The 23,877-nt window shown below is 40.7% G+C and overlaps 2 protein-coding genes across 8 annotated transcripts in view; one reads left to right on the top strand and one right to left on the bottom strand.

Moving 5' to 3' along the window:
- The window catches only part of veph1 (ventricular zone expressed PH domain-containing 1), a 72,291-nt gene that overhangs the window by 23,446 nt on the left and 24,968 nt on the right, over nucleotides 1–23,877 (bottom strand). For all 7 annotated transcript variants that reach the window (XM_020600271.1, XM_020600270.1, XM_020600277.1 and 4 more), the window contains 7 exons: nucleotides 13,975–14,138; nucleotides 11,596–11,805; nucleotides 8,878–9,098; nucleotides 7,428–7,643; nucleotides 6,302–6,654; nucleotides 4,538–4,677; nucleotides 2,788–2,922 (listed from right to left, as the gene is read on the bottom strand). In XM_020600271.1, coding sequence (XP_020455927.1) covers nucleotides 2,788–2,922; nucleotides 4,538–4,677; nucleotides 6,302–6,654; nucleotides 7,428–7,643; nucleotides 8,878–9,098; nucleotides 11,596–11,805; nucleotides 13,975–14,138 — 1,439 coding nt within the window. The remainder of the gene's footprint in view (nucleotides 1–2,787; nucleotides 2,923–4,537; nucleotides 4,678–6,301; nucleotides 6,655–7,427; nucleotides 7,644–8,877; nucleotides 9,099–11,595; nucleotides 11,806–13,974; nucleotides 14,139–23,877) is intronic.
- The window catches only part of ptx3a (pentraxin 3, long a), a 6,029-nt gene continuing 1,957 nt past the window's right edge, over nucleotides 19,806–23,877 (top strand). The window contains exons 1-3 of the mRNA XM_020600278.1: nucleotides 19,806–20,147; nucleotides 22,504–22,663; nucleotides 22,851–23,254. Coding sequence (XP_020455934.1) covers nucleotides 20,009–20,147; nucleotides 22,504–22,663; nucleotides 22,851–23,254 — 703 coding nt within the window. The 5' untranslated portion in view covers nucleotides 19,806–20,008. The remainder of the gene's footprint in view (nucleotides 20,148–22,503; nucleotides 22,664–22,850; nucleotides 23,255–23,877) is intronic.

Here is a 23,877-nt window from a genome sequence, read left to right as displayed (position 1 = left end):
ATCCTTCTCATCTTTGCTCACAAAAGCGTTTGATTACTTCTGTGTTATAAAACTACAACACTGAGTTTTCGGGGGCTATACAAATGCCCCTCTTAAATCCCTGAAGCCCCAAAAAGCCCAACAGTCTCCCTTTAAATCTCCCCGTCAGGATAGATGACTCATCACTATCGCAGATGCATCTGCAATTTTTAGAACAAGGAAGCACAGGAATAGCTACCAAAGTGTACTTTAATGGCCACACCAATGTGAAATAAACCCTTAAATCCACAACTGAATTCAGTCTAAATAATTCTATGTGAAATTATCTGCATCATGAAATGTGTGATAACCTAGAAAGATTACTTTTAAATAAGATAAATAAACTAGTCTTCAGTATGTGGCACCAAAGTGTGCTGTGTCTGTGTTCACCAAAATTGCAAAACACTGTTGGATATGCCTATATGTGCCTTGTGCATGGAATTTACACACACGCATAGTGCTGTGCCCTGTCACAAGAAAATAGAGCCCTTTGTGTACAAAGACTTTTTTATGCATTGTGTTGACGTACTTCCTGAACAATACAGACAAACTTTCACAAGCCTAAAAGCAAGTTAGTATATGAACATCCCCATGCATAACAGTGGAGATGGAAGTAAATATTAGGGAACACCAGAGACACTACTATAGTTGAGAAACACAGACCTTTTGCAGCTCCAGAGTGAGCTGGGAGGAATTTGATAAAGTGCCTCAAATGATGTCACTAAGGATCACAGGTTTCATAATAAATATTTGGGGTTGTTACAAAGCAGTGGACTTACCAGGCCTCTGCAGACTGTTCCTCCAGGCTACATTAGTCAATACTAGCATAAAACACTCAGATCTCTGAACTGTTGGGGGCTGAACTGCGGACAATATAAACACCAGGTTTTGACAGGGAGAAAATGACGTGTGGAATAAATTAGATGATAGCTCTGGTTCTCCTGTGTTGACTGTGGTCAGTTTCTTCAGACTATCTATTATGATTCCAGCAATGTTTTAGATGAAAAAAATGCTAAATCAGTTGAGCACTCATTTAAGAAGTGAGCTGTATTTCATGTATTTTAATCAGTTCCAATTCTGTCTCTATTTGAGAAATATGAGAGGACTGGTACTTGAGAATTTCCGAAATGGTACTGGGGAGGAAAAGTTAGACAGGTATATCTTTAGTGTTTACTGCTTCTTTTTGTGAAAGGTGGATTTTTAACCTTTGGACAAAACCAGGCCATCTGTTTTCCTCTGTTTTAAATCTTTATGTTAAGCTAGCCTTTCTGCCTCCTGGTTGTAGCTGCATATATACATAACAGATATTAGAGTGGTATCAATCTTCTTATCTAACTCCCAGAAAAAAAGTGAATAATGAGCAGATTTACTAAACCTGCCACAAATTAGCCTCAGATCCACAAAATATTATGGTGCCATAATTTAGTGGTGTATTTACCAACACTGATGTAAATGAGCACAGCAGTTTTTCAGAACTGCCACTCAAATCTTCTTTTATTTCATTCAGAAACTGAAGCATGGTTTGACCTTAAGGCCAAACATGTTTTTAACTCCAAAGAGACCTGAGATAACTAACACTGACAGCAGAGCCGCAAATTTTATACCGGCTTTCTCCTTTTGTCACAGTTCAGCTGCAGTTCCTCTGTCACAGCGGTGGTAAATCAGGCGCTGAGAGTATTTGTATAAATTTCCATTCTCTCCTCCCTGATTCTTGCACCCCTGAATGGGAACATCTTAAAATACATATTGCATGAGAACAAACGCACAAATTCCCTTGGTGCCACTCTCATTTTGTTTTCTGTGTCGCAAAACCCCACTGTGACTCCTTAATAGATATGAACATATGTAATTTCACTGTTTTGTGCCTAAATACAGTATTCCCTTCAAAAGCTTAGTAAATAATAATAAATAATATCTCCATAAGTGTTTTTAAAGTGAATTTAAAGTAAGAGAGGCCAGTTACAGCTGGGTGAGATCACCAGGAAGTGAACTTTACTAGAGGCTGAACAAGTAAATCAGAGATTTTATAGGCACTGATAAAGACTGTAAAGGAAGAAGTTTAGTTTCACACAGCATTAATTTTTCTACCCTGTCTAGTGTAGGTATGTATGCATGTGTGTTTATGTGTGTGTGCATGTTAGAGGAATGGAACGAAACAGTACACTGCTACGTGAACTGCAAGAGTGGCCAATATCCTTGTCTTCTAAACGTGCATGTGTTTGTTTTTAAGTGAATGGGACTGAATGTGTGTGTGTTGCTATGTTCAGGCTCCATATGGTAACAATAGTTGGTCCATGTCACTGCAGCCACAGCACACAATTAGAGAAAGACAAACATATTTTCTTTGTGGGTCTAATTATTTCCTAGAGACCACTTAGCTTGTCACATTATGAAGGAACAACTCCCATATCCACAGACTTACAAAAACAGATACTGAAACAGGCACATATATTCACACACACATACACACACACACGCTGTGTTTTTGTTCCTTGTGGGGAATTTACATTGACTTACATTTATTTTCTGTAGACTTATCCTAACTTTACCATAACCACTACTTGCCTAATAGCTAACCCTGATCCTATCCTTAAACCATGTTTCGACCCAAGAATTCAGTGATTTCCTCGTGGGAACTAGTCCCCACAAGGATGGCCGCGTCCTCACAGTGTGAGTGTGTTAACAGGTTTCGGTCCCCATAATGTAGGTAAAACAAAGGCGTGCACGCACGCGCACACACACACAGAGGCACAAACTCTGGTCCAGTACCTTCTTGTGTGGGGTAGTGTGCTGTGTAATAGCAATGGGGAAACTGTGAGCTCCTTTTAGCTGTGTCTTCCCCCAAAGCAAAGCCAGCCTCTGGACACACTCGTCCTTGGAGCACAGGGGAACACAGGACTTACTCTGGTTGAGAGGGAAGAATAAAATTAACAAGGAAACTTAACACAAACAGGCTGGGATAGAAGCAGAAGAGACATGAACAAGAAAGAGAAAACAGGTTAGGGCACAGAGAGCTCATCTTGTTTGCAGTTTTACATTTGAACAGATGCAACCACTTGTTACATTTCAGGATTTTCCCGTATAGCTCTCAAATATAACAGTGTGTGTTCCTGAATCAACATGTTTCAGGCTTACAGGTTTTACTTTTGTCGAGAGAACATTACAATTGTGGCAACTCTCTCTGCAGTGACCGTAACATTAAAGCTGCATTAACTGAGAATTCTCATTGATAGAACAGAGATTCAGTATCTGGTAGACTTTTCCCATTGTCAATTCACTATATGTGCAGGACATACAGAAAATCGAAATACCGTTTCTCTCTCACCTAGTAATGAATGCCATACCATTTAGGAAACTAAAATAGAATAAAAGTAGAGTAAAATTAGACTAAAAAGAATAAGAAAACTAAGTCAAAGTGATTAGGATAAAACAGTACAACTTAATGGGCTATGACTCAAACCATCAAGTAAAAAATTGTCTCCCTGATGTACTAAACCCCCAGCCCACTCTACTATCTTCAGGCCTTGTTTATTTCTTTCCCTCTGTGGCCACCACACTTCTTCTACACCCACACTGATCCGAGGTTAATAGAGGCATTTGTCAAACCAGTATGGCTCATTTCAAAGACGGACCGTGGAGGCCCCCTGTGCAGGTAAAACCCAGGATGGGAGCGACCCTGTGTTCTGTAGCACAGAAAGAGCGCAACAAAGAACAAGCCAAAACCAGGCTTAACATCAGTTTGGCATGTCAGAGATGAAGCCCATTAGAAGGATCCAAAGGACTAACATTTGATGCAGATGTGTAGGTAGCTAGCTAACGTGTATATGTTGGTGTATATGTCATAACACAACAATCATGTAGCATTTTAGTGAGACATTGTTAAGATTGACTCCATCAACACAACTAGAAAAATGGGGAGTTTGTTAAACTATCAAAGCTTAACATGTCATTTCTGTTGTTTCACATTGTGTGTGTCAAGTATGTGACATTTAATGTAATGTGAAAGTGGCCGGAGCATTAGTACGGAATCAGTATTACTGGGAAAAACTGTTCCTTTGTATAATTTGTTGCGTTAGTACTTTGGATATGAAAAAGGACCCGTGTCCCTGCAGTGCCACCAAAACCCACGAGCTCTATGTGCTATACAGTATCCCATACACGTTAGTTCTGGAGCCGGTTATCACTGCTGAGCTACATGTCTGCAGAGTCTGTCCTAGGCTGTCGTGCCATAGTTTTAAAGACAGGGCGGGAGGGGCAAGGAGGAGCGGAGGGAAGTGAGGAGGGGATACCACTTGAGTTTGTTTTGAGTTTCACTCGCTCTCTAATGGTCCAAAGTTAAACAGCAAAAATTACCTGGAGCCGCAGGCATCCAAATATGGTATAAGTACACTAAAGAAGAGCTTTTTGAAGATACGGTTCTGCTATTTTGCAGTTTCATTTCTTAAGATTCAAGCATTATGACAGATGGTGTGGAACAAGGTTTGACAGTTTTGTGCTTTACAGCTCAACATGTGGATACCTGTAGCTGTAGCAGCATGACGTGAATCCAAAGATGAGGCTGTCGGCTGGTCAGGCTAAAACAGGACTTGGCGTACAGACAGTAGTGGCCCTTCAGGGGACAGGAGAAGGACAGCTTGGCCACACATCCTCGATTTGAATCTGTCACACAGGCAACACACACACACACACAAGAGTGAAACTGATTCAACTATATTTACTAGATGCTGAAATGTTGCACAGCTGAAACTTGACAAATTCACTCAACTCTTTCTCTGTGTTTCTCTCTGTCTGTTGCAGCATAACTTGATCATTTGATTACTCGATCTTCCCATCACCGCCTCCCACAAACGTCCACCTCACAGCCAAGGAGGAGAAACTAGTGAAGGGTCAATGGTTTCTGCGCATCATGAGGGAATCCCCTGAATTAATAGTATATTTTTGTAGTGCCTCATTTTAGTTTTATATTCATTTGAATTTTAGGCCTTACAGATTAAGTAAAATAATAAGGATGGTGAGTCACAGCTGAGTTTGATTAATGGTAAGTTCATGTTTTGGTGGAAGGCTGGGGGAGAGAAGTGCTGTGTGCACACAGGTGAACTGTTGAATTTGTGCACCTGAATGTTTGCACATATAGTACAGTACACTACAGGTGCATAAGGCCATTGCTCATTTACAGAAGTATTCAGACCCTTAATTCTGCACTTTGTAGTAGCCCCTTTGGCAGCAGTTACACTCTGTGTACTCCACAGCTGTATAACCTTTGGACATCTGGATTTGGGCCATTTGGTTAGGCTGTGTATAGACAAATAATTTTTCAAATGGATGCAACATGTTGAAAACAACAATTCGGTATCACCTTTAATATTATTTAATTTTGAGTTTAAACTGTGTGTTTGAATGATCTCTCCCCTCTGGTTTCTAACATCAGCCTGAGTAAATAAACATTCTGGGCTGAGTTTTAACTCCTGCTAAACTGTAGGAAGGGACTGTAGATGTTGCACGTGAAGCACACGATCCTCATCAGTAGCTGGATTGATGGCACTCAATAATTGGAAACAGCTCTTCACACAGCAGATGCATAAGGAGTCCTGTTTCGAGGATTCAAGGTGTCTGATCAAGATGCCATGGATCCTTAGATAAGAAACGCAGTTTGACATGCTTTATATACCAGCGTGTAAGGGCACCCTTGGTCACCTAATTAGCCGAAGTCGACAGACTGCAGCTTGGTAAAAAGACAACGTGATGCGCATGCCATGAAAATGGTAATTGCACACGTAGGAAATTAGGAAACACAGACACGCTACCCCCGATGCACGCAATTCGTTTGTTTCAAGATAGGGCGCTAGGTGTCTGTCCAGGCAGGATATATAAACTATGAGAGGGCCAAAAAAATCTGATAGGTATTCAGGGTAGTAACTAATGATGGGGTCACGGGGGTGGGTGACCAGCTCAATGATCTTCACATGCAACACTAAAATCTAACTAATTCCCCTGAAAAAAACAAAATTCATAATTAAATCCCAGTAATCAAGTCCTCTTGACTGCTATGCAATGCTGCATCTCTGTGTGTGTACTGTGTGAGTTAGCGAGTGAAACGGGGAAGGGGAGGTGTAATAATCCCACATCATTAATCAACCCCAGTCACCACATCTGACTTTAATCTCAAACCCTCTCTGGGCCTCTCTATGTGTAACCCCTTCTACACTTACTGTATGAACACAAGCATAATAATATGACACAGCGTTTTGTATTCAGAAAGCTGCTCATCATGTTCTCACATTACCTTCTATCACACACTGCTCTGGTATGGGGATCAGCCGCACCATGTCTTTACAGAACTCTCTGATTGTCTCCATATTGTCTCTGAAATGGATGAAGAGTCTATCTGCTTCCTCCACCTCTTCCTCCTCTCCACTTTGACCTTTCTCTGCCCTTCTAACCCCTCTGTCCAGTCGAGCAGTAATGGGTGGAGAGATGTCGCCTGTCGCTTTTCTCTCAGTAGGTGGTGCTTCCTGGTTTTCTGAGTGCTGACTGGAGATGGCGTTGTCCGGGATCGGCACCACTCCCTCTTCGTCCTCCCCAGCGTCTGAGCTGATGGAGCGTGAGCGCACCACATGCAGAGCCAAGCTCTTTGACCTATGAGGGACCAGGAAATATAAGACCTGCAAAACTACTGTATAGACCTGAATTCTGTTCACTCCCTTATGTTGACAGCTGTCTCTTTGACACCTTGCAGTACATTTACCAGGTTTCTTTGGGGAAATTACAATAAGTAAAATTTTACAAGGTGCACTGATTTTGTGATTATATACAGAACAAAATAAAATAGAACTGTGGGATTAAGGATGTTTTTGCTAAACATGCAGCACTAATTTTCTGTAATCAGTGTTCACCTGTGCTTAAATTACTTTTCTGTTGGAAGAAAACTGCTGTCTTTATAGTTGTATTGCCAGTATTGTTAATATTGTTAATTATGATTGTGTACTGCAGCTTCAGTCATGCATTTGCATGACCTTCAGTAAGTCTAACATACTTCACTGTATAACACAGCAGGTGATGTTTCATTATCACAGTACTTTTCTAACTCACTAAAGTACAACACTAAAAATGTAAATGTATCCAAAAAGCCAACCAAACGTCTATTTAAAATTTGAGAATTTTATTTTTTTTTAATAAAAAACATGCCTTGAACTTTCAGTAGTCCTAAGTTTTCTTCAGTAAATAGACACAGTCATATCTTCTTGGCTCAAAGCATCGTTAACTTGGCTAGAGATCAATAAAATCAAAGACACTATACAGTGACAGTGGCAACAGCAACAGTCTGTTCTTCATGAACAGAAATTCTTACTGTCCAGTCAGATTTAAGCAGACACTCAGCAGAGCCATGTTAATATGACAGACTAACTGACCTGTTGACTCTTATCTCATGTCTCTCCTCAGTGATGGCTTGGCTCGGTTTGTAGCGCTGCTGAGTGGCAGGGGATTCCTCATCTAGCTCCGCATCCCCCCCCTCCTCCCCGAAGGCCCGGGTCTGTAATTGCAGCTGCTTTTCTGACCCCCCTCCTACCCCGCCTTCTCCTCCTGGAAGAGATGCACAGGTAGATGATGGGCACGCCTCGTCTGCCCTGTAACAAACACGCAAGCACACACACACACAGACAGGAGAAAGGATTGGACTGGAGGTAAATGGGCACGTGAGATAAAAGCTGGACAGACACATTTGGATAGATTTTAATAGCCTCACTCTCCCCCTTTTGTCCCCTTCTGGCCAGCGTTTCTGTAATTCTTGCTTTCTCATGATGAGTGACTTTTTTATGCCTCTCACCCCCCGTCTCCCTCTTTTGCTGGAACAATCTCCCTTTCTCTTATCTATGTTTCTATGTGCTTTTATGGTCCTCTCTTTTGGTCTCTAACTAAACTAAATATCCCCCCAACTTTCTCAGTCCCTCCTTCTCTCTGTCTTTCTTCTACAAGACCCCAAGCAAAGCAAAAGCCTCCAATCCTGCACACAATGTTCTTATTTCAGAGAGAGCTATGCGTGCCTTTCCCACACTGCAGTCAGATAAATTGCAGCCAACTTTTGCACATCAACAGGCAAACACATGCATACAAAACACACTCACATGCTGTCCTCGCATGTTGTGCATGTATACCACACCGAAAAACACTTTTCATAGCTTCTAATTATATAGTAATTATGTAGGATGGAAGTTGTCAAAGGACAGAATATAATGAACGAGACAGAAAAACATTTTAATGATCTATAAATAATAATACATCAAGTGCTTTCAGGTTTTAGTATCACAAATCAATGAGCAGGTTCAATAAGTGTATTTTCTGGGGTTTGAGCAAGTTTCATAACTATGGGCTACTCTATGAACTGCAAATAAATGTGTCACTTTTTAGGCAAATCTCTTGTTTTTCAGTCCCGATTTGTAATTTCAATAATTTTATCAAATAATAGTAATAATGTTATTATGAATTTAGCTTTTCAATGCAGTTATTTTCCTATTATGTTATCCTCTGTCCTAAATTAAGCTCTTTCAAGTGAAAGGGAGAACAGGTTTATTGGCTCTAAATGTGAAACAATGTTGACTTCCCATATCTTACGTCAGACCAGAACCAATAACAAAACTGTTCTTTGGTGTTGTTTAAATCTGTATCCTTAATTCAATACATGTAAGCATTAATTCAGCAGCTGTGAGCACACACACTGGGAAATCATACTGTGGGGTGGCCATAGCTGGACACAAAACACCGTCCTCTGAAGATAAAGAGAGGAATGGAGGCAATCTCAACATATACAGTGGATGAGGACAAAATCAAAGCTGGTCAGTCCACATTAGCGTCTTTCCCAACCTGAAGCGTGTGGCCGTGTTCTCCTCCAGTCGTCTCCCCAGCAGTCTGGCTATAGCTGTAAAAGAGTTGCTCATCCTGTAGATGTCTTTACCACAGCCTCCCAGTAAAGACGGGTAACATTCAGTGAGAGCTCTGATCTCCAGCAACAGGGTGTGATGAACACTGTGCTCTGTGCTGCCAAGAAGGGACACCAGGTAGACCAATGAGCTGTGACCATGAGTCTGGAGAAAGGGGATGACACAGATTGTGAGTGAGGACATTAAAAACATTATATCTGATGTTGTGATTGCTGGTCCTGGCAAAACAAAACAAACCATAACAAAGGAATAAGAAACAAAATAAGAGTAATTTCTAATGTTGTGAAAATTGCTGAAAATGGGACCAGTTTTGTGTAATGGGACAATCTGGGAGGTATTGTTTCTCACTACATGTGTTTTGGTGAACAAAGAGTGAATTTTATATAATCTGACACACATTATTTATACACTTCCAGATAGTTTTGGGGGTTTGGTGTAACTCTTTTGTTTCTAAATCATGACAAACAACAATAAATACAAACATATGCAGATGGCTCTTGGCAAGAAAATATTAATTTCTTTCCCGTTGGCCTTTGCAATAACATACACAGATACACACACCGAGGAAGACGCAACTTGACCTTTTCATTTCCATCACTCCAGCATCATAATTTTAAAAACAATGGGAGCCAACCTACTCTGGCAGGAGCACATGTACTTGTGTAATACCTGTAATAAAAAAACAACAACTAGACAAACAAAAAAAACTTTATTTCCTCCAGCTTGGTAACTATGGAAAGCTCTCCCCAATCTACCTCCCTAACCACATTATTATGTACCAGGCTGCGAATGTCACAGTCCAAGTCTAAAAACATTTCTAATCTCTGACTTGATGTATCAATTTCAAAGAACTACCTGTTTACCCCTTCAACAACAGACGATGCATGTGAATGAAGACAGATCCTAAATCCACATGTTATCAGAATAGAAGACCTTGGGAGAACCAGATGAAGCCAGCTTCCCCATTCACACGTGAATGTCAGGATGCTAACTGATACAGGACCTCACATCCAACATGCTCACTTTAGTTCCACCTAATGGAACTAAACTTTCTGACTGAGAAAGAATATCCGTATCTTAACTCACTGGAAAGGATAACATAAAGCATATATGACTTGTGAATTCTCCCACAGAGTCAGAGTCCAACTTCCTGGTTCAAATGTAGCCCATGCTCAAGTCCGTGTTCTGAAAATCAGGTCTCGTGTCGGACTCAAGTCAATTGGTACCCACGTTATATATATTGACTAAACTGTGCGACTTCACCCTACAGTGATGTGTGGACAACCATGTATTATTTACTACATTTGCACAACACAAGTTGGTACAGCCGGGTACTCATGCACTATATACTCATATGTCAGATATGGTTTTGATGGACATGTGGATGCATGGAATATATATAGAATATCTGGTATACTGTACATCCTTTATTGCCCTTTGTATTGCCTTGATTTCAAGTCCTATGTCTGTAGGTTTGCAAGAATTTAATGTGTTATGTAACACATAGATTTTCAAGACCAAGAATTTAATGTGTTATGTAACACATACTTAGATTTTCAAGACACCATTAGGTTCCAAATGAGCAGCCAACTCTGCAGTGTTTAACCTGCAGATTGACCAAATGAGGCTCAGAGGAAACATTTAGCCTCATTAGAAACTAAATTTGATATTTTAAATCTTCCCACAAACTGTAGGTGATTAAAACAATACTGATATTATGGATATTTTGAGCCTTTACTTCACCATGTTCACCATGCACATTAATCAGTATGGATGGATAACACATGAACGTAGACTTCTTCACTTAACACACTTAAAACACATTAATTGAAGATAGGATGCTTTGCCATACATGTGCAACTCTCTGAAGAGTAGCCACACAAAGCTGAGTCATCTTTGTCAGCATATGTAAAAGCAAGGGTGTTTCCTGAGGGTAATGTTCCCTTAAACTGTGCTATGGCTGTGTCATTAGGCTAGAACTTTAAAAACTACTTTTCTTTGTAACCACCTGAGCAACTGGTCTGTTTAGGAGAACCTGATATACTGTAGGTAATAGCAGTCAAAGCCTCCAGACCTGCCCAGCCTGTGCAGTGAAGACGTGTGTTTCATACTTGACAGGACAACAGGGAAAGTCATGTGAGCATGCAGCCCAGTCCTCCAAACTCATTAAAATGCTCACTCCTTCCTATTTCAGCACAGGTCTATGTTTGTGTGGCTGTGCACTGCCTAAGGTGGAGTTTTAGGTGTTCCTTCTTACTTCTTGTCTCTTCATATTCCTTAATTGGAGTTTGGAAATGAGTGCTACATTTCTTTAAAGTTGAATCAGGTTCAACTTGTGTGGATATGCCAGTTTGCTGTTGGCATTCATTCATGACTTTCCACTCTCTTTTGTATAATGATGCCATTATCAAATTGGCTTGGCCAGTGAAGACGTGTGTTTCATAATTGACAGGACAACAGGGAAAGTCATGTGAGCATGCAGCCCAGTCCTCCAAACTCATTAAAATGCTCACTCCTTCCTATTTCAGCACAGGTCTGGCTTGGTACTCAGTTTGAAATGGGTACTTTCCCCCTCTGTATCAAGCACACTGTATCAGTACTTTAAATGAATGTAAACTTGTAAGATCATGTGTGCTGTTACCTCACTGATCATGCCTACTGCACCATGGATTTTGGCCACATGGCCCAGGAGAGCAGGGCATTGCTGTCCCACTATTCTCAGCGCTGGCAGAAAGCTGACCAAAGAGGAAGGGTTGGACTGTGACACATCCACAAGTGCACCCAAAAGAGCTTCAGTTAGAGACTGATCACCTAGGTAACCAACCAGTGCCGGTACCTGAGGGCTCAACATCTGTGTGGATGAGGAGATACAAAGATAAAGATGGAAAAAAGTTAAGTTTTTGAGTATAAATGATTCTGTCATTGCTTATACAGAACACTATCAAACAGGATTCATATGTCTTTAATAAAGGCAGGAGTTAAGAGGAGTGATCTTGGGAGACTAATAACAGACTGCAGGACTGTCTGGACGAACCAGCTGGGTGAACTGTTCCTCTTCATTCACTCAGCCATTCATATCATTTACTGTATCCCAGCAGCCACTCGCTACTACAGCTAAAAAGTCCGCCTCTACCCCTGCAAGCATTTTCTCCATAGACCACAATGATATAAGAGACGTATAAAAGTGTTGACAGGATACATCAAACTGCAAACCAGGTCAGTTTTCACTCTTTGCATTATGACTGTTTAATCCAATGGGGATTTATAATTGTAAAACTTTCCCAGAGCCTAAAAAACAAACTTGTTTTCGTGACATCATCCAATTGTAAAGTCTATGGGCCGAGCAGTAGCGCATGAGTGGAGGCAGAGAGGAAACACTAATGTGCACGTGCAGTGGGCTGCATAATGCAGAAAGCAAACCTGGAAGCCAGAAAACATTTTTGGCTAATGCATCAGATGAACAATTTTCATTCAAGTGACTGGAACCATCTTTGAATCCAAGAGCCAGCTCCTATAATACATCCGTGACCGGATCAGACTCACCATTACCGCCCCACTTGGACTGTTTTTTGTGAGTCATTTGTTCTGAACAAATATGGGAATATCAAACAAGAACTGTCTCTCAGGGAGAGGATGTTTGACCATTAAAAATAAAAATAATGTTATGTAATTTCAAAGTTATATGTCAATGTCAATTTGAATCTTTTAGGTACTCCATCACTTCCAGTAAGTGCATATTAGGATGCAGAAGATTTGGTAACTTCTGTGATGAATGCAGCTATAATCACAACAGAAATATTGTGTGTGCCTGTGTGGGGGCCGGAGGTTAGAGTAACTCCAGATGGCTGGTTCTCTGTCTCCACAGTGAGACATAGTGAGTCACTGAGACTATCCATGTTTTACCACCACATGCTCTGTGTGCTGGTATGTGGTACTTTTCTCTCATGTCGAACATCAGTAACTCTGCTCCAAAATATACAGGATTAAAGGGAATTCCTATTCAGAAGTGTGTGCTCCACACACACTGATCCACTTACTCACTTCTAACCATGTTCCTGTGGATTTTCTATACTTTTTAGATAAGCTCATTACTGGATGTAGTACAAGTACAGTACATGATCTGATGAACCTTTTCTCACTGGCAGAAATGTAACCTACACATTTTCTTATGCCATGGCAACAGAGGCTCAGCTCTGATTCAGTTGATGGGGCATTATTCTTACATAACCCCACAGTTTCTTATACATAGAGAACGTTAAGGTACGTCAAGTTGAGTTGAATGTTGGGATTTGGGCACCATTTCTGGAGATACGTGCTGTATAGTATTTACCTGCATACATTCTTGTTTTGTTTGGCTAAAAAATTGCTTAAATCATTTAGATATCACTTTAGTCACTGTGGTAATTCAGAATAGATAACCTTAGCTAACTTGGAGCGGACCCAAAGAGCCCATCTACAAGAGTGACAGACTGAAAAATGACTCTCAGCTCTCAGTTCGGGAGCTAACGCTAAAGAAGAAGAAGAGAAGAAGCTTTATTTTATTGTCATTGTAACACGTACAACGAAAGTCTGTTTGGAGCCGAGGGCCCCAGGCCGCTACGTGCATTCGAGCTGCCATCACGGGCAACTTGGGGGGGTTCAGTGTCTTGCCCAAGGGCACTGTGGCATGTGGACTGCAGGCACCAAGATTCATACCCTCAATCTTCCGGTTGGGAGACGACTGCTCTACTCACCGCGCCACTGTTGCCCCCAGAAGCTAGCAGCTGCTCAGCAGATGACACAAGCACTACAGATGAATCCATTTCTGTCCTGTCTGCACTCAAACTGAACACTAAAGTAGCTGTTTGGACATTAATGTATAGACTGTATGTAGTGTATATAGCTCTGATTGATAAAGAGCATAATGCTCCAAACATGGCGCATTTATCCAAAATTCAACACGGCATGACATCAACTTTACGTTCTCTCTTGTAATTACAGTAAAATAAATATTAACACAATAATAGCTTGATTTACTCACAAGCGGATGCTGCTCAGCAACCATTTGAATGAGTCTAATGAGGTGTTGTTGTTCTGCGGACTCCAGCTGTAACATCATTGCAGTAAGGTTGCCTAGGTGAGCGTGGATGGTGTCTGGTTGTTTGGGATAAACTGATGGCAACACTCGCAACAGCATGTGGTTACCTGAGAAAGCAAGCAACAAGTTCAATAAGGTCCATATTGAAATCAGAGCCAAAAGTGTACAGCAACAAAATCCAACTGAGAAAGCAAGCAACAAGTTCAATAAGGTCCATATTGAAATCGGAGCCAAAAGTGTACAGCAACAAAAATCCATTTCATTTATATTAACAAGACTAAATAACAGAAATACCTCTCTGTGCAACACTAAGCAGCACAAATTATATCATCCTAGGTAGGAATCATCACAGGCTTTGACCACATTAGCTTTAGATTAAAGTACATAAAGTGGCAACTGAAGATACTGCATGTACCAAATATACTTTAGCAACATGTTTTTTGATCAAACTATTCAGTTTAATTTGTGTGGCAATACCACTGTTAAGGTCCTGAGGAAGTGCTGTAACTGTTTTCTTAAGAAAATACACACACACAAGATCCTTAGTCATGATAAAACATCTGTATTAAGGAATAAAATACTCTCCATTTGTTGTCAATATTCTTCCAGTGATGCTGAAGCAGGAAAAAATATGTCAGTACTTACTCTACATGTGACTCAACATAAAGGCATTCCTATAAATCAGCAGGCAGCCCAACAAAACCCCTGGCATTACCAAACAGCCTTTGATTCACGAATGAAACATCTTTAAATGATTCACATTGCTGAACAATAGCTTATTTTCAGTGGTACGTTCCTTATTAGTGACATTTCAAGATTTCAACAATGCCTTTTCTGTGCTGCCTGACCAAACACCAGACAACAAGAAATGCTGTAAATGTAACTGCAGTCATGTTTTGGAGTTAATTATATAACCTGCATAAAACAAGGGCTGACACTGGGGCAGATTATATGTGGTGTTAATGTTTGAGGATTTATTCTAATAATAAATCATTTTTTTGAATTTACACTGATGAAAACAATAAGAGTGAAGAGAGAAACAAGGTTTGACAAAGGCAGTCAAATGCAGTGAACATGGCACTGCATTACATCCTGCAACACCTCGACTCCCCAGGGACCTATGCACGGGTCCTCTTTGTGGACTTCAGCACGGCGTTAAACACCATCATCCCAGACATCCTCCACTCCAAACTGACCCAGCTCACTGTTCCTGCCCACACCTGTTCAGTGGATCACCAGCTTTCTGACAGACAGGAAGCAGCAGGTGAGGCTGGGGAAAACACATCCAGCACCCCTCTTCCATCGCTGTCTAGTTTGGCTCATCAACCAAACAGGACAGATACAGACTCCAGCAAACAGACAGGACTGCAGAAAGAATCATCAACGCCAGCCTGCCCTCCATGTAGGACCTGTACACCTCACTAGTCCACTTCACTATTTTCTTTTCAAACATTTTTTTATTATTCATTCTTATTCATGTGAATTAATCTATACTGTATCCAAAATTTTGTAATGTGACAACAAAGTTACCTTTGCATTGACTGTGACATCTTGTCCAAGATATGTCAAAAAACTAATAGCTGAAAAATGTACATGTAATTCACTTTAATCATTTTCTATGAAATCTCACAGCAGAAATTTAAAGAAATGGTTTGACACAAGAGCTGTTCACAGCTATTTATTACTATAACCGCAGGCTGTGTGCTCAAAGAGGTACAGAGAACTGGTAATAAGGAACAAAAATGGACGGACCGTCCATTTCATTTTTCTTTAATCATAGTTTATAGTATATACATCACAGACATACGCCCATCTGTACAAGTGCAACACTAATCACCTTAAAGAACCAGGCAGATACAAGGCAGGGAGCTGGTAATAACCATGAAGTTGTAGTTTACAGGCCTGTTTGGAGGAATGATAAAAGGCAGGAGTGGACAAGAATCTGCACAGAACCAGGAGGATTTATAGAGCTCGCCTGTTTGAGTCTGTTTACTGCACCTTCATGCACACATTACTGATTTTAATTTGAATACATAATGTACTTACTGCCCCTCAGGTTTTAGGGCCTTAGTTGACTCCCACTAGTCTTCACAGCTTGTCTTTGTACTTGTCTATGTACATCCTCTGACCTTCATACCTTCATTCCAGCTTACACCCAAACGATCAGCATGACTTGCAAATCTCAGTAAAATACTGTATCTTCTAATGACCTTTGGTCCTTCAGCTCACAAAGGGCTCCTTAGACATTTTGCAAGAAGACAAAGAGAATGTCTTAGGTTTTCTGTCAAACTATTGTTAGCTTTATGTGAAGAGGCAGGAGAGGACATGACGGCTTGTGCAGTTTTTCCAAATGTCACATTAGCATCCCAAAATGAGTCAGAAAAAATAAACTCCAGAGACATGGTTAACTTTGAATTTAAAAAAATGACTTTAATAGACGTAGCTGCTGAATATCTTAAATTTATTTCATTGTCCCTGTACTAAAATGTCTGTGCTAAATACATCCAGAAAACTCCTAAGAGGACACTACAACCCACAGCAATAGCAAAACCTATAAACTGAAGCAATCAGGACCAGCGCATATAATTCCAAGTAACTTAAATGAGATCTGACTTAAGGATACATATGTAAATTCAATTTTTACTCAGGTTTGCAAAGACATTTTAACTCCAAAAGCCTTTAAGACCAAACCCCATAGTGGTTTAAGACACTTTTAAAACTGAGAAAAAGGTACAATATAGCACATACACGACTGGGGAACAAAAAAAAAAAGGTGTTGCCTAAAACTCGGCCCATAATATGTATGAATGACGCTATATAAAAGTCAACAGAAATCATTTTTAATAGTTAAGAAAACAAAATGTAACATCCAAACACATTTTGTTTATTGTTTTATTTTCTGGCAGGTTGCTGATGATTATCTATTTTGGTAGCAAATCATCCTGCAAACCATCCTGCTTTGTTTTTCCACTGTATTTTCTCTGTCATTCTGCATTTAGAAGGGCTGCTCTCCTCTCACACACAGCAGAGGAAGACAGGACGTATCACTCCACAGTGCAACAATCATCTAGTAATGTATGTAGTATGAGCAGTTTATCAAACTGCTGCTGAACAAGCAGAACACAGACCTGCAGAAATGTGACGTCTTCACCGCTTTGTCCGCGGTCCACTCACCCCGTTCACCTTGTACCCAATGAGTGTGTTTACACACCATGCTTGTAATGCTATTGACCAATTGGTGAAGACACAATTTCAACCAATCATGGGCGGCTGCTCTGCGACCACACGCTCCTTCCCCTGTCACGTTCCTGGAACTGGATTTGAGTGCTACCTCTTTAGGAGTGGGTAGTGGAGACAAGCGCACAACCCCGTGACAAGTGTTACTCAGCTCAACCTTTTTTGTTAGGTTCCCTTTAATGGAAAAATCCAAAACCAGAAAATATTTCACATGTAGGATTATGGAAGTGGTGATTTGTTTTTGCTAATTTCCTATCAAAAACAAATCAAGTAATTAATCCATTACCAAAATTGATGCAAATTCAGTTTCTGTCAATTGACTGACTATTCCTGTAGCTCTACTTCATCCCATTCATATCCAACTATATACATAACTTGGTATGACAAACTACTCGACACTTAACTCTTATGTGGGAGGTTACAGTAAAACACACTGCAGAGATCAGCACAAATTATATCCAGTGGGACTTTTCTGGAAAACTTTACGACTTTACGCTCCCAGCTCATATTTCATGAATGTATGTCCCGTAAGTCATATATCATGCAGCCTGCGCGACCTCAGATTGGTGAAGGTAGGGGAAGGGGGACTGTCAAATCAAAATGTAAGAGACAGGAGACAACCCTCTCCCAGAAAACCCCTATCACTGGAATTCTCTGCATTTTTGTTGCATGAGCAATAGTCCCCTGCAAGTATTTAGGCACTTACTAAGCACAACTGTCTCTGGAAGGGATCCAGAGTGGAAAGAAAGATGTAAGGATTTTCATTATATGTATACATGACTCAAAATGTTTCCTCCATCATCCATTCTGATCTGAACCTCCTCTTTATCCTCTGTTGTTACTAATTAATAATGCACTGGACATAAGCAAAAACATGATTTTACCTGCTGTAATGTAAATGTACAGGTTTTTAAATACACAGGCAGTGATTTTTGTTATGGTTTAGAAACTGTTGGCAGTGAATCTTTGTGATGACTGCTCACTTCCTACTGTATAAACCCAAATAAATCAGTGTAGCTGCTAAAGGACACATACGGTATAACTTCATTTTTTGTGCTTCAGACGATTACTTTACTGAGAAAACCTGAAGAGACAACAGCAGTCTAGTAAAAAAAAAAATAAAAAAAAAACCATCAAATGCACACTGCAGCTGTCTGAATCAAAAGTTTGTTCAAAACCCAGATAACAAGTGAACAAGAGTGTTTCAGTGGGATTCTGAGGGAGAGAAAACAGACGCAGTGAAAGAGAGACACAGGTAGACACAGAGGTGGAGGGAGGGGGGAGAAGGGGCAAATCCTAAAATCCCATGAGGAAGTCATTATTTCCATCCCCCTTGAACAAGCACACACAAGAATGTAGGCATTTCACACTCGCATCACACACACACACACACACACACACAGCGAGGCTGACAAATAAATAAATAAACAGAACGAAGCAACAGAACAATAAACCCTTTTAGAAACCCCTGATGTCTGGGTTCCATTCAACCCAACTTCCCTCAGCACACGCACACACTCGCACACAAACACACACAGTCTCTGCATGGGGCAGAAACCAGGGAAGTGTGTGTGTGCTCAGCTTCCTCCCCCTTCCATTATCTCTGCCCCCTCTTTCCATCCCTCTGTGAGCCACAGGAGCAGCAGTTAGATCTGGTTACGCCACACGGGCTACCTCCAACGACGCATTACTCACCTCCCCACTCGCAGGTTGCCTGGATATTTCGATAATTGTGAAAGCCAAATGTTTTCACAAGTATGGAAATTTAGAGAATTTTTTTAACATTTCCTCATTTCTATTCCCTGTATGCTTGAATTTTGTGTAGTAACTGGGTTAAAGAGAGTGTTAAGGATTAGGCTCAGACCCGGGAAATCAAAGAGAAGGGTTTGGCACTGCTCGCATCAAGATTACATCTGGTAGTGGATTACAAGGGTCATGTTTCAACAAACAAATCACAAGCAAATTGCAGATATTTGCATGGATCATCGATATGGTCTTGTCGATTAGTGAAACACTGCAATTAACAGAAGAGGAGGTAATTTCATGTTGCAAATTGAAACTTTTCCATGGTGAAATAGGCCTATGGGAACAAGGCGCCATCGCTAAATAGAAGTCAGCCAAGGCAAAATTGTAAGGAGTGATCATACAGATTGGAGATTCATGTTAGCTAAACTGCTGTAAAATGATAAAATCATCACCCCAAAACAAAACACATCACAGGTTAACAGCTTTCCTGCTTCCTCCTTGTTTATCACAACTGTACATGTACACACAATTTTCCTGAGCAGTGAGGGATTACCAACACTTTGGGTGCACTTACTTTTGGGTTGACTTAAAATAACATGGTTTAGATAATCTGGCTTGTTTACAACCCATGTTTCATGTCCTGTTGGACTATACTGTCGCTGTGTTCCCAGATTTCACAAGGATGGATATGTAAAGTTCTCAAAAGAGTGATCAAAGATTGAGTCAACCCTCTTTCTGATTGGGATACTATACACCGCTGGGTTTCCTTGGAAAATATTGCTCTGCGTTTCATGAGAGGTAGAGGTTGGAAGTCATTAGGAAGGAGGGACAAACATGAGAGAGTGAGGGGTTGAAAAAGAGAGTGACAGACCTGCAGTGCTCTAGAAAGTGAGACAGAAGATAAAAGGAAGCAGAGACAAACCAGACACACACAGGGACTTCGCAGACACACATCTCTCTCTCACTCATACATACACGCTCAGTCAGCAGCAGCATGTTTCGGTGGAGGAACCTCCAGGCAGTGTGTGTCCTGTCGCTGTGTGTGTGTTTGGCTCTTGCCTACGAGGATGTTATCGAGGTCGACTACACTGACAGCTACGGCAATGAAATCCCAGATGGAGAGACACCAGCACGTAAGTATTAGACAGCACATGTGTGTGTGCTGAAACCAAAGATTTATCTGACCTCAATAGGCTGGTGTTATTGCATTTAATTCACTTGTACAGTGTGAATTAGTTTCTTCTAGGATTTATGCATGCTTTTGTGTAAAAGGTGAGATAAGGGCATTAGCGTCATTGTCTTTATATGTTCAGTCCGTCACTGTCATCATGACTATAGTGGAAATCAATGGACTAGGCAGGACTTACCACTATGGCTTAAGACCAAGCAGCAGCAACAGCTGAGCTCCAGTTATATTGTGACTGATTCAAGAGGTTGTAGAAAAAGAATGAGATGAGATTTTTAATTGATTTAGTGATTAACATGTGACTTTGGTGGTGGCATAGCTGATAACTGTCAAGTCCACTTTTGGGAAATTTAGTATTAATTTGATGAGTATCTTGTTTTTCCAAGGGTAAATAAGAAAAATACAGAGAATGATAGATGAGAGGGAGAGAGTCTGTTGGCAAAAACCGAGTTTGCGAATGAGACAAGCAAGATCAGAGAATATACATGAGCCAGAAGAGCAGAGCGGGCTTTTTCAGCTGCCTACCAGGACCAACACACGTTACACTAAGTGCAGAAACACTACTATACATCGCACAGCTGTTTTGGAAAGCATCGCTGCTGATGTGGGGCTAACGAGAGAGTGGAGTCTATGTTCAAGTGTGTCCAGAAAAGAAAGTGGCCACCACGGTTTGTGTGTTGCATTGGTTTGCTGTTTTAAACACGGTGGGAGGTAGAACTGCAGGACCAACACTGAACAGGCAGGAAACATTGCTCTGGGCACAGCCTGTGATATGATTAAACATGATTGAAGGCAAAAAAGAAGAGATGACAAATGATTGATAATAGCAGTGTAATACAAGGCTCTGAATTACAGCTAAAGAAAAAAAAAAAGATTTTCTGCATGCCAAAGCAAAAAATGGTAAGAGCAAGAAGTACAAAGAAACAGCGGTCAAAGCCTGTAGACAGACACAAATCTTTGCCTCTGACCTGCTCAAATCTCTGAATGGGAATTTAAAATAAAGAGGAAAACTTGGAAGAGCTCATGATACACGGAAAATGAAAAGCTTAAGCTCTTTAAAGGAAATTGTACAGTTTCCCAACACACCTCGACTGCTATTAAAAGGAGAGTATAGGTTGTACTTTCACAACAAGTACTTTTCTATCTACCTGTACATGTACATTTACAGTATGTGTGTACTTAAAGGTTAGTTCCTGTAATTGCTATTCATACAGCAACACTGAAAACATGGGCCCTCCCTTTAAACGTCACAAAGAATAAAGCAGTTCATTTAACTGCAGTTAATCTGACATTTGTTAAGTTTGTGAAATGGCAGAAAACGGTGAACAATTCTAGTTTCCTAAAGCCAAATTTGATGCCATCAAACGTCATGATTTATCTGACAAAACCATCCAAAAACAAAAAATAATCAGGTTACAATTAAATGGAACAGATAAAAGCAGCAAAATCATCATTAGTGAAGATGGAACCAGGTCATCAAAATAGGTGCAGATTCATTTTTAAATTGACAAATCCATCCATCAACATAAAACCTTCAGAAATAAATCTAAACAAAAATTTGGAAATGACTTTATGAGCCTTCAAATGCAGGTGAAAATCACCACAAAGGGTCAAAGATCCAAGCTAGTCAAACTGACAGGTCCTTTTCTACTTCCAAATGCATTAAAATCGCTCATTAACTCAATCGAGGCTGTAGCTTTGAGGAAGCAGAAACCTTCTGCCCAATATGCTTTTGGTACCTTTGGAAGAGGAAGTCAAAACAATTCCTAGGGTCCTATGACAATGCTCGACTAGAATATGTTTATAGGTATAAAAAGAAGTTGAGAGGCCAAGTGTTAATCAGAACAATATGTCTGACACATATTCACACTTGAGTATTGTTATTTTATCCCCCATTCCCCATGTTTCCCTCTACTCTTGTTATCTTTCTTCTCTCAGCAGATCTTCCCTTTCCTTCATTCATTCTCCTTAGTCACACAGAAAGATAGATTATCCCACAGGAAAAGCAGCAGCCAGAAATTTATCATCCTATTTCTTCCTCACATTTTTCTCTCTCTCCTTTACACGCTGTTCAACTATCAATCCGCAACGTCTCCTTCACTGAACCTTTCGCAGCAGTTGGATACAGGGCAAGCAAGCATATATTTTCCATTTTTCTCCTAATTATGGCCTACAGTTCCTGTTAAAAGCTGAAGAAATCACAGAATGTTTAACTCATGTTTAACTCCTCTACATATGTGCTGTAGAAACCCCAGTGATTTCATCTTTTCTAACTTTTCTCTTTTTCCCCATTCCTCCTCCAGCCACGCCGAGCCCTGCGCCCTGCAGTTCTCCTGACCTGACCAAATGGGACAAAATCTTCTCAATGCTGGAGAACAGTCAGATGAGGGAGAACATGCTGCTTCAGTACGTCGACAATATCATCAAGGTGGAGATGGGGTCACTGCGTGGGGACATTCTCAGGTTGGTTGGACAAAGGAACAAGATCTCAAAGCAATTAAGGTCTTAAATAAGATGAAATGAGTTTCCATTCAATTTTTAGAGCCAAGCTTGATTTCACACCAAATTCTTATGCTAAATGGTTACAAAGGATCAAAGGTCTTCATTTAAAAAAAGGTTAAAAATGTTTGACATTGGTCCTTCTGGACAGGCTTGTAGACCAGTATGGCGGCTCCTGTGGGGCTGCAGTGGAGACAGCAGGAAGAAGGATGGCCTCGCAGCTGGAAGACCGTCTCAGAGAAACCCTAATGCTCCTCAAACTTGGAGATCAGGCTTCTGCTGCTGTTGCTTCTTCTGAGAGTTCTTTCGAGGATTACAACAACCTGAAGGAAACGCTATACCGGCTCCTCATCATGGGACGAACACAAGTCTCCCGACTCACCAATTTGGAGGCCAGCTGCTTCAGCAGCTCAGGTAGTGGGGGGTCTGGGCACTGGGCACAAAAGGTCACATCACAAGAAGTGGCTTTAGAAGGGGCGCTGGCTGCACTGCAACAAATGAGGCTGGAGATGGGGGAGGTGCTGAGGTCATCTAAGCAAAGATACCTACCTGCAGGTAAGATAACATCTGCAATATCTGTTTTTTTCTGCCTTTTCAGGTCATGCTTCAAGTCAAAGAAAGGGACACCTCCGTCAAGCAGTTGATCAAGCAGCTTGTGTTTTTCCTATATAGCTTTTCCTCAAGTAGCAAATTATCTTCATCACTTCATCACTAATATTAGCTCAGTGTGGTCAAGTCAAACATGGAGAAGAGATGTTAGTATGGGGCCAGCTGAATAATGCTTTCTTAATGCCTCTTAGTTCTGTTTAGCAATTTTTATAAACATAATCTGGTGAGTCTTCAAGAAAAACAAAGGTACAACACCTAGCTCAGGCAAACTGGGATATCATCCATCACTGACAGATATTCAAAGGTATATTTTTAGAATTTTAAAGATAACAGAAGCAAACAGCATGAAAAGATAAGTGTCAAATGCAAACAGTCTTTGGACTGAACTTCTAATGGGCTATAAACATGTATTTGAAGTCACTACTGTATGTGGTTTCACCCAGTACAGTACATGGTTTACTGTCCATTCCTGAAATAATAATGGTGTACGTTTAGAGATTATGTGACTGAGTGAGAAAACCTGGATCACATTTAGTTTCACAAAGGCACCACTCTTGTCAGCAAGACAC

This window comes from Monopterus albus, unplaced genomic scaffold (assembly GCF_001952655.1).
Source record: "Monopterus albus unplaced genomic scaffold, M_albus_1.0 scaffold46.1, whole genome shotgun sequence".
NCBI lineage: Eukaryota > Metazoa > Chordata > Actinopteri > Synbranchiformes > Synbranchidae > Monopterus > Monopterus albus.
Note: the sequence above shows the minus strand (reverse complement) of the source record. Positions and strands in the feature narration are given on the sequence as shown.